Source organism: Staurois parvus, unplaced genomic scaffold (assembly GCF_062004578.1).
Source record: "Staurois parvus isolate SC_StPar_1 unplaced genomic scaffold, SC_StPar_1.0 ptg000299l, whole genome shotgun sequence".
Lineage (NCBI taxonomy): Eukaryota > Metazoa > Chordata > Amphibia > Anura > Ranidae > Staurois > Staurois parvus.
In genome coordinates this window covers 9459053-9470443 of record NW_028318095.1, presented here as the reverse complement: position 1 = coordinate 9470443, position 11391 = coordinate 9459053, and the positions used below count along the sequence as shown (strand labels likewise).

The window sequence follows — 11391 nt, the reverse complement described above, 5'->3', positions numbered from 1 at the left end:
TAGACTCCCTCAAGAGTTGGTGCTGGCCAGCTCCGTGGATTGTTTTAAAAAAGGCCTGGATTCTTTCCTAGATACACAGAATATAACTGGATACTAACATTTATAGGTAAAGTTGATCCAGGGAATATCCGATTGCCTCTCGGGGGATCAGGAAGGCTTTTTTTCCCTGCAGGAGCAAATTGGATCATGCTTTTCTGGGTTATTTTTCCTTCTTCTGAATCAACTGTGGGCATAGGATTTTAACTTTTTTTTTTAATGGTTGAACTGGATGGACTTTTGTCAGCCAGACTAACTGTGTAACTAAATGTAACTATGACACTGCAACACAGTGGTGTGAACTGACCTAATAGGTGTAACACCCTGCCCTAATACTGTTTCAGGATTTCAAATGCACACAAGATGGTAGTGTCCTGCAGCCCAGCTATACAAACTCTGTTGAAAAACTTTGTGGGATTCGTAGGCTGATTGCAGGCCCTCACTGTCTGACAGGTAGTAACAAACTACATTTCCCAGAGGAGATGGTGGATGGGTGGGGCAGATAAATACAAAAGCCCGAGAACTTGAGGACGGGAAGTGGATGGAGAGAGCTGGAGAGCAGGTGTATGGAGAAGACTGTGTTAAGGTCCAAGTTGTTCAGCCTACTAGTTATTACAGTTCCAGCATATACAGTCACAAGGGTCCCCAGGCTCCCATTACAGTCTGCTCATTCGCCAAGGTGCTCCTCCACTGCTGCAGTTTGCTACTATGGCTTGAGGAAGAACCAATTTCTACAGGTGTGTGTTTTGCTCATTTTTAGTCTCTGCCAAATTTTACACCCCACTTGTGTTTGCCAAAGGGGTACCACTCAAATTCAATATCACTTAAAAGGGCAGCTCCCTTCCTTTGTATTCACCCTCTATTAAGGAACTTTTACTTTTGCCTCTAGGAAGATTTTAATCCTTATTTGCACCAACTAGGGCCCCAGTGTGCAGAAGATCAGACACTACAGTTAAAGGGACATTGGTCTATTTAATTGAGATAAATTGTGGATGTGCAAAGTGCAGTAATCTATAGCAGCCACTAAAATATCTTTTTTTTCTGTCATTACATAGCTAACATACTGTATGTGACTTATTACTAAGAGTTCCTGTACTCTGCTGATCACAGCTGTACTTTTACTGAACAAGCCCTTTAGAGGTAACTATATTCAGTAATGCAGTTTTCCTGCTGAATGAATGAATGGTTCTTCCTATATTTGATTACTGCATGAACAGAGACTGTAGATTCCGCTATCAATGTCAGTGTCACCTTGCTCTGTTCCATGAATGGTGTGCAGGTCTATTGTTCATACAACAAAAAATGAAAGGAAGATAAACAGAGCGATTGTAATCTTTGCAAATGTGCTTGTTCTGTTCCTTTTCGCAGTCAGAAAAGACAGAAGCATTTGCCTTGGTAGTAATGCAAACAAAAACCGGAGGAAATTTTATTTTCTATACATCTTGGCACAAAATTAAATATTTGCATGTTTAAAATTATAAATTGTACAGTGAAAAGAACTGTATTTATCATGGCAACTGTAAGAAAAATTCAAAATCTTGTCTTTAACATATTGATATATTTTTGGGGGGGTAATCCACAGAAGAATCAGTAATTGTTTTGATTGCCATCTAAATATATTGGCTAGTGATGAATGTAAAGTATCAAACAGCATGCTGCAAAGAGGTGGGTCAGGATTACAGATTGTAAAGCTAATAAAACCACCATCCCCTGGCAGACAACCTTGATTATTGGTACATGAATATCATCATGGCATATCTAAAAGGATCAAGCTGTGGTGTGACTACAAATCAAGCCCCCCCCCCCCATTTGTTTTCTTGCCATGTATCTGAGAATAAAGTATAGGTCGCAGATTAATTTCTCCCACCAATACATCTGACCACCAGCAATAGACCTCCTGCTCAGCAGTGTACATCCCCAACAATATATCTTTCATCCACATCAGAAATGTAACCATCAGTATACCTCTTTCAGTTTTGCGTGCCGTCAAGTTATTGAACAGCAATTTCTGACTGTCATATTAGTCAATCAGAGAGCAGGATCTTCAGTACATTTCCCAAATCTAGGGATACTGGAGCTACCTGCCCTATTGAATACTGAAGGTTTTTCATATTTTATTTTTCTATACTTACCATTTTCAGATATCTTCATGTCAGCCACATATCTCAGAGGGTCCTCTTTCTTTCAGTTCTTCGATACTTAATGATGCAAGGAGCTTTGCTGAATTGATGATGTCCATGCCACTCAATCAGGGGCGGACTGACCATTTGAGCACTCGGGCACTGCCCGAGGGCCCGGGGTCAGTAGGAGGCCCCATAAAATGCCCCTGGTACCTTTTATAGGCTTTTTTGGGTGTGTTTTGAGTGTGGGCAAGAACACAGGGGCCCCATGATCCCCAATTGCCCGGGGGCCCCATGAGTTGCCAGTCCGCCCCTGCACTCATTACTGCATCACTATGCTGTAATTGCAGGGTACCTAAGGGAGATACCCTGCACTCACTTGATGTCCTCAGTCCTGATGTTGCTGGGTGTCACTAAACCCAGAAGACTCTGGACATGTATTGGTGAAAAAGCAATTACTGGGGGAGGAGAGGGGAAGTGAATATTGCAGAGCTTATTTTTGACACCTCCAGATGACTATTTTTTTTAATTTGCACAGTTAGGCTTTAAATCACAATTAAGGCTGCATATACAGTAATAAATATGCCTGTGTAATAATAATAATAATAATGATAATACCTCTTTGTTTTACCTACTAAGTGCTGCAGCAAGACTTGAAATAACCTATGTTGGCAGCACTACGAGAGTCAGACCACTGTTCTCATGCAGCAGGTGGACTGTCCTGGAATGGATCACCTAGTGTGTTATACTCAATCAACTGACAAAATCACCTGGGTTTAACATTTTGTTTCAGCAATAGGCCACAACAAGAAACTATGGAGAAGATATTTTGGGACTGGAGTCTCTAAGAAATATAGGAAGCCAACTTGTGATTCAACATGTCAATCCAAGGTATCAACACTGGTCAAATCTTCCAGTGAGCTGTAAGTTTTATATTGCTTAGAGTACAAAACCAATAAAATATATATATATATACTGGTCCATTGCAATCAACTACAGCCATATTATTATAATATTGTAAAAAGTTACATTGAAAGTATAACTAATAATAATATCTTAGATCAGAAAAGAATAGGACTATATCAGTTTATAAATATTTAGGTTAGTAATATCTTAAAATAGATAAACAGCAGCATAATGGTTAATTAATGCAAACATACCTCATAAAAAAAATCAAATAGCCCAAAAATGCTTTGTTACAATATAGCATAGCCTTCAGGAGAACTCCAGAGAAAGGAACTATGTAGATGAAAGCTAGCAGTATAGTTAACAATATAAAGCCAAGACCTTTTTTTTTCCTTAAAGCGGAGGTCCAGTCAAAATTAAATGAAACAAAAACTACAAAAACTACAAAATCTGTACCTGCTGACTTTTAAAAATGGAGACTCACCTGTCCCTCGATCCCTCAGTGTCCTCACACCGGCTGGGTTCACTGGCCTTCCTGTGTCCACGGAGTTGGCATCTTCAGTGTGGGCATCTGGCTGTGACAGCTTGTGGCCATTGTGCATGCGCATGTAGCACTGCACTCTGTGAATGGTCCTGTAGTCTTGTGGTACCTGTCGTTTGTTCCAGAAGACTATGGGGAGGGAGGAACGGAGGACAACTTCTGCTTCCAATCCCTTAGGGGAGTGGGTACCTATCAAATTTGCGTACCCCCTCCCCCCTGCTCCCCAAAGGTGACAATCCTTAACGGGGAATGGTGGATGAAGCCTTAAAGCAAAACTTCCCCTTTTGGGTGGAGCTTCACTTTAAGTTTTGCATCGTGTGGGTAAATGAAAAACATCTGTCAATTTTTTTTTTTTTTTATCGCTTTCTGGTTTCTGCTGAGGGAATTCACAAACTATTTGTTTGGGTGAATGCCTCATTCACACAGGACATTTTAAAAATGCTCCTTCTCTCAGCAGCAGTGTTTTGGCAGAAAAAAGGCCTGACACTCGTCAAAGTGTCTAACGATTTAAGGGCATTTAGGCACCTTTACAGGAGTCAAGTGCTTGGGTGTTAATTCACTTCATTGGCCAGAATAATAATTTATTCTAGCCATTGAAATGAATTAACGCTCAGGTGCTTAATGTGCCTAGCGTCAACACGCGTTCAGACGAGTCAAGTGTTTTTCTGCCAAAACGCTGCTGCTCCTGGACGCACTGGTCTTGGGGTTTTTTTTCCTAGTGGTAAACGCTACTGCTACTAAAAGCTTCTAAAAGTCTACATGTGCATGGACACATAGGATGGCATGAAGGGCACTTTGGAAGCAGTAAAAAAAAACGCCTTACAAGTGGCTGCAAAAACGCTCCGTGTGCATGAGGCCTAAAATTGATGGGAGATCCAAAAAAGTGTCACCACAGCAGAACTACTGTTTAGGAGAGCATGTTCTTACTTTGGAAAGATTTCCTCTTACTTCCAGTTGTGGCTGTAGGACAAGAGTTTTAATCTTTCCCTACTCCACCCAAGAAATAAAAATGTTTTGCTTTAGGTACAGCATACTTTAATCCTCCCTCTTATCCCTTGTATATGAAATTCAGCAATCTGGCCAAGAGCTTGTTCACACTCATGGCCAAGGGGTGGTAAAAATAGGTGGTTGAGTAATGGTTTTATCACTTCCTCCAAACACCCCTTGAAACCAGTACAGTTGCTAGAGGGGATTGTACACATACCACAGCTGTGATGCTTTGTGGCTGCAGCAAAAACTATAACCCCTCTTGTGTTTGGAAGTTTGAGCAGTACCTCTGCAGTACCTCTGCTGAATATGACCTATTCAAGAGAACGGTGGAGTGCTGCAACCTTCCTGCAACCACATGCAATGCACACAGTTGTGGTGTGGCATAAAACCTTCTGCTCGCCTGTCAGCCAGACAGCAAGGGATGCAGCAAATATAAATGAGCTCTAAGGGGCAAATTGAAAATTTCTTTCTTGCTTTTCAGCATTCACTTTACCATATTTAACCATAGCCTAAGAAGAGGTTCAAGAATCCACCACCAGAATGCTCAATGTGCATCAAGCCCACGTGTAAGAGCACGGGATGTGGTTTAAAAAATAAAATAGAAATGTCTTACTTATGTTGAACTTGTGGAGATTTTCTTTCCCAGAGAGATAGGTTTGTGATCAGTTCTGCCAGATGTTCTACCATTCAGAATTCCAAAAATTCCAGACTTGTGTGACTTTTTTTTCCTAATCTGAGCTCCCATTTTTGATTCATACCCAACAGAAATACTGCTTTCAGTCTCTCTATGATTGAAAATTATGGTGACTATCTTCTACACCAGTGGTCTCCAAACTGCGGCCCGTGAGCCGGATGTGGCCTTTTGCCTGCCTTTATCAGGGCCTTGAGGCACTATTCCTCCCACTGACACAAATGATGCTGCACCATTTCTTCCACTGACACCTATGATGGGGTGCTACCCCCCCAACTGATACCAACAATCAGACACTAGTCCTGCCACTAAAACCAATGATGGGGCATTGTTTGCTCTCACTGACATTGGGGCATTTCCTACTGTCCGAAGTCCCCCCCTAAAGCCTGAAGGACAGCAAACTGGCCCTTTGTTTGGAAAGTTTGTAGACGCCTGTTCTACAACTTTAAGTATACCAAACTCTTTATACTCTCCTGAAATCACCCAATTACCCCTAGTATGCCTGTGTCAGTCTCTTCACTAATGACCGCAGATGTATGGCTATCATCAGGAGGGATTGTCCATGCAGACATGACATTTTAATAAGGTAATCTACATTTGGGGGTTGGCAACAGTTTGATTGCACTCTATGGGGTTGATTGACTAAAGTGCACTTGGAAGTGCTCTGAAAGTTCAATGAAAGTGCAGTTGCTCTAGATCTGAGGGGAACATTCAAGGAAACTAAAAAAAACAGCATTTTTGCTTGCACATAATTGGATGAAAAAAAATCAGCTTTGCCTCATTTCAGAGCTTCCCCATGGATATAAAGCAACTGCACATGCAGTGCACAGTATATTTACCTTTAGTAAATCAACCCCAATGTGTTGATCCCACTGTGCCGCCAGCTCCAAGCCTGGCGTCTCCCTTTAAAGAATTGTAGGGCAGCTTTTCCTTTATTTAAATATTATCATTTTTTTTTTATGAATAAGAAAAAAAAGGCAGAAACGTGTTCAGTAAAGCAGATAACATTCTGGCAGGATGAGACGCCTTCCCTGCACTCAGGGTTTTTCCAGAATGTCTGTGCGGAGTTGGGAGGGAAAGGTCAACTGTGTGCACAGCCTGCAGCAAGCAGTATATGTGGTACTTCTAGCTCTGATCTTAATAAAATGAATTTTCTGTGCACACTGTGCTGTACATCCTATAGTAAAGAAACAGGGGTGTAGAGAGAGATCAGGATTACTGACAGCAGCATTCTGTACTGGGCACTTGTTCAGACGTGTTAGGGAGGGAATAGTACTGTGACTGCAAAAATATGTAGTTCTCCCTGTGCCATCCTCCACAAAGCATTTTTATTAAATTGTAGCTTACCAATCTGTAAACATGGTGAAGGTATTCACTTTTATTTTTAGTGTCTTTTTTACATGGTTCACCTGGTGATCCAATAGAACACTTTGGGGGAGATTTACTAAAACTGGAGCATTCAGAATCTGGTGCAGCTGTGCACGGTAACCAATCAGCTTCTAACTTCAGCTTGTTCAATTAAGCTTTGACAATGAAACCTGGAAGCTGATTGTTTTCTATGCAGAGCTACACCAGATTTTGCACGGCTCAGTTTTAGTAAATTTCCCTCTTTGTTTCCTAGAGTGACAGCTATCACTATGTACTGCAGAGGGCAGCAACTGGTCCATTGCAATCAACTACAGCCATATGACAGGTAGATCATGATGTCTCTCCACCCAGGAGGCAGATTAAAATGGCAATGTGAATGCAGAAATTTTCGTCTCTTTCTCGGCTATGGCATTTCATATAAGACAGCTGAGGGGAGACGTTAGAGGACTTTTCTCTTTCTGTCAGGAGCTGCTGAATCTGGGGACTGATGAGTGAATTTTTACAGAAGGAGGAGAAGATTTGTGCTTACTACTTACTCCTGCACTCTGCTTTACTTACTTCTGACCTCTGCACTCTACGTTGTTTACGAATGAACCCTGTACTTTGCAATACCTAATACTGACCCCTCCACTCTGTGGTATTTACTAATGACCCTGCACTCTGCTTTAGTACTGATCCCTGCACTCTACCAACTACTGACCCCTGCATTCTATGTTATTTACTAATGAACCCTGTACTTTGCGTTACCTAATACTGACCCCTCCACTCTGTGGTATTTACTTATGACCCTGCACTCTGCTTTAGTACTGATCCCTGCACTCTACCTACTACTGACCCCTGCATTCTATTTTATTTACTAATGAACCCTGTACTTTGCAATACCTAATACTGACCCCTCCACTCTGTGGTATTTACTAATGACCCTGCACTCTGCTTTAGTACTGATCCCTGCACTCTACCTACTACTGACCCCTGCATTCTATGTTATTTACTAATGAACCCTGTACTTTGCGTTACCTAATACTGACTCCTCCACTCTGTGGTATTTACTAATGACCCTGAATTCTGCTTTCCTACTGATCCCTGCTCTCTACATTACATACTACTGATCCCTGAACTCTTCAAACTCTCCTTACTTTGTCAATCAGGTGTTTCTAGGTTGTCTCTCTATACAAAAGTGCACTGCACCCTAGTGACCTTTGATCTCATCTGTGCTGTTCATGCAGATCTCCACCTCTTCAGGGTTGCCTACCTGTCACCTACATTAATTACTCTACTTTATTAAAAGAAATAAATATAAACATTGCCTATGTTACTTTTTTGATGGTTATTCCTGGATGCACTCACTGCATTAGAATAAATTAACTAAACGCTAAATAATTTTAACAGAGTATGTTATTTACTCTCTTGGTAATTTACTCATCAAAGCATTCAAATCACATGAATCATATTACATTATTATTTTTTCAAATAAAATAGTTAAACATTAGAAGCCCTTATTTTTCATGAATCAATATCTTTCTCATGAAACTTTATTTTATCTGTATCCAAAATGGCTACATGTTCTGTTTTTCACAATAGATACTGTACCTTAGCATCAACACATTTCATCTACTTGAATCTCATAAGGAGTACTGCTGGTGACAGCAGCCATCAACAACTGTTTTCCAGCGTGGCCATTTTACAGAAGTTGATCTAGCAATTGACTTCTGTTGAAAAGGGAAACCTACACATGAATTGAATTTCAGACAGTTCTTGCTGAACCGGCTGGATTTCGATCCATCTATGGCCAGCTTAAACTTCTCAAATATGACAACTCCAGAATACACTCCTACATAGGTTATGAAGGCCATGGTTTTACCAGGCTGTGGCATTGGCAATTCTGCCTTCTAACTATATCCGTTGTTCATTTCTTCTGCAGTGGGCTATCTGAGTTTGTAGAACCTTCTATGAGGAATTCTCTTATTTGACACAGCAAGCAAGAATGCTTAAAGGAGGAATTATGTAAAATAAAAATTTAGATACCAGATCAAAGAACCAGAGAAATTGTGATAAATCAATTATCCCTGGTTTCCGCTCTACAGTATTTTCCCTCTGGAGTTCTCCTTGAAGCGTACCCAAGACTGATAATTCATTTTGGTGGATCCAGGCAGGTTCAGTCACTCACCAGTTTTTTTAACCATTTGCAACCCCTTGCAGGGAAATATTTATTGGGCCACAGCCTCAATCAGGCCACATGCAGGTTGGAATTGAATGTTGACTTATGCAAGAACAAGACCACATACTTCAATCAGGTAAAATCACAGTCACTACAAGGGACAGAGCTGGGAACAATTTTTTTCCAGGATCCCTGAAACTTATTAAAAGCTGCTGGATGACTGAACCAATTAGCATCCGTTTAATTTTTAGTTTTTGGCAGAAGAGTGACTTTTTAAGATTAGGCAGAGGTAATCTTACTGTAATATAACACAGGTTTAGTACATTATAATAATTATAAAAAAAAATCAAGTAAACTGTCATAGGTAATGTCTACAGCGAATTAGTTTCTGAAATGCTTTTTTAAAGTCTTCATTGAAGATGGTATAAATCAGGGGGTTGATTAAGGAATTGAGGTATCCAAGCCACGTGAGGAAGTTAGACATGTCATCAGATATATAACATGCATCACACACATTTACGATAAACTCCTTAACAAAGAATGGAAGCCAGCAAATTACAAATGCCCCCAATATCAAACCTAAAGTGGTGGCAGCTTTGCGTTCTCTATTGCTGGATATCCTTTGTTTCCTCAAGGCTTTCTCGTGTTTCATTTCAGCTAAAGGATTTCTAATTGTAATGTGGATCTTATCAAAATCTGTTGAATGGTCTGAGAAAGACTTTTCTGGTATACATAAGGTAGAACTTTTCCCACATGCCTCCAGAAGAACTTGGCCATTCTGTTCTTTCTCGCAACGACTCACATTCCTTTTGTGATACAAAGATTTTGCCGCTTTGTAAATTTTATAATAAAGAATAAGTATCAACACCAGTGGGATATAAAAGGCTCCAAAGGTAGAGTAAATTGTAAAAACAATGTGATCATGTTTGATGATGCATTCATCTTCACGGTTGTGCCTTTGGTGCCGCCAGAGCAATGCTGGCATAGAGATGAAGATAGAAATGATCCATACTACAGCAATCATAAAGGCAGCATGCTGAGGTGTTCGTTTTCTGGCGTACTCCACAGCATCGGTGATAGCTCTGTAACGATCCAATGCAATTGCTGAGAGGTGAAGTATTGAACATGTGCAACAGGTAATGTCTACGCTCAACCAGATGTCGCAAACAGCTTGACCCATAACCCAGGTTTCCTTCACAATGTACATGATACTGAAAGGCATGACTAGGACGGCAACCAGAAAATCTGTTACAGCAAGGGAACATATCAGATAGTTGGCAGGGTGGTGAAGTTTCCTTGTCACAATTATTGCAGCAATTACCAGAGAGTTGATTGCAGTTGTCATTAACGTCAAGATAGACAGACTCAGTGATGTAAGAATTTGGGTTGTGATCCCTTTTGTTAGTTGTCCTGAAGTGCAGTTATATTCTGTTGTATTTATTATATCCATATTCTTTCTAAACCCCAAGTTTACCGAGAAAAATCAGTATCTAAAAAAAAAAAGGAAAGCAGATGGTTAGATGTATAATTATCAAATGAAATATGCTTGGGGATTTTAGAGGGCAACTCTCTTAAAACTGGTACTTCAGTTTTCTGTTCTTGTTGGCAAACTGAATCATATGAAACCATAAGAAAGCATGTACTCACTGACTGCTGAACTCTCAACAGCCACTGCCATTACAAGCTTTAGGATGGTATAATGTAGGAAACTCAAAACTTGGGAGTCCAACACTCAGGGAGTAAATGCTTCCTTATGGCTTCATGGGCAGGGAAGAGACAAACCACTGTAGGAATTTCTGCTACTGCAAACCCAGAAGCATATTAAAAATCTGCAAAATTGTGTTTATAAATATCTTTAATATCATATGACCCATCAGAAAAATGTTTCCTGTGGTGAGATGAAATAACTGAGACTACAACATGCAGTATTTGGTAAATCGACCCTCTCCATTCCTAAAGCATGTAAACATAGAAATACATTCAAAATTCATTAGCTGTGTAGCACTACCCCCTTGGGGATTGCTAAGGATTTGGGTCCCCCTATAGTCCTGCACAGCCAGGCAACCTGCATTCTCCATACAAGTTTGCATCCAGAGTCAGTCCTAGGGCTTTGTTTTTTAGGTTTATTAAGGGGATTTAGAATTGGGATAGGGTAAGAGGGGTGTTGGATGTCCAAGGGAAATGACAAACTTCCTGGAACTATTCACAAGCTTTCTCTGTAGCACAGTGTCTGTTGGAGAGCTAGCCAGCATCTCCTTGATGTACCACCCTAGACTCTAGATGTATTTCTCCTCTTCACTCAGCAATCTGGAGTTATCCCTGAGCAGAGGATCCAGTTCCTGTCCCTTTAAATGGGTGATCAGTCACAGTAGGGTTCTAATCTGGTTTTCCACCAGAGTGCTCCTTCCCATATCTGCCCAGGGTGTCTAGGTGTATTTACTCAGACTGTTTCCTGTACTGCTTATAGGTTAAACTATCATCTAGGCTGCTCCTTCGCTGCCATACAAGTGGTGCTCTCTCAGGGGGCTAGTGAGTTCCAAGCTTTCCTCCTTTCCTGGTCCAGGCCTGCATGTAAGCCCAT

At 40.8% G+C, this 11391-nt stretch overlaps 1 protein-coding gene across 1 annotated transcript in view; it reads right to left on the bottom strand.

Moving 5' to 3' along the window:
* Positions 1 to 1432: 1432 nt before the first annotated feature.
* HTR1F (5-hydroxytryptamine receptor 1F) overlaps positions 1433 to 11391 on the bottom strand; it is a 33592-nt gene continuing 23633 nt past the window's right edge. The window contains exon 2 of the mRNA XM_089682922.1: positions 1433 to 10300. Coding sequence (XP_089539048.1) covers positions 9169 to 10260 — 1092 coding nt within the window. The 5' untranslated portion in view covers positions 10261 to 10300 and the 3' untranslated portion in view covers positions 1433 to 9168. The remainder of the gene's footprint in view (positions 10301 to 11391) is intronic.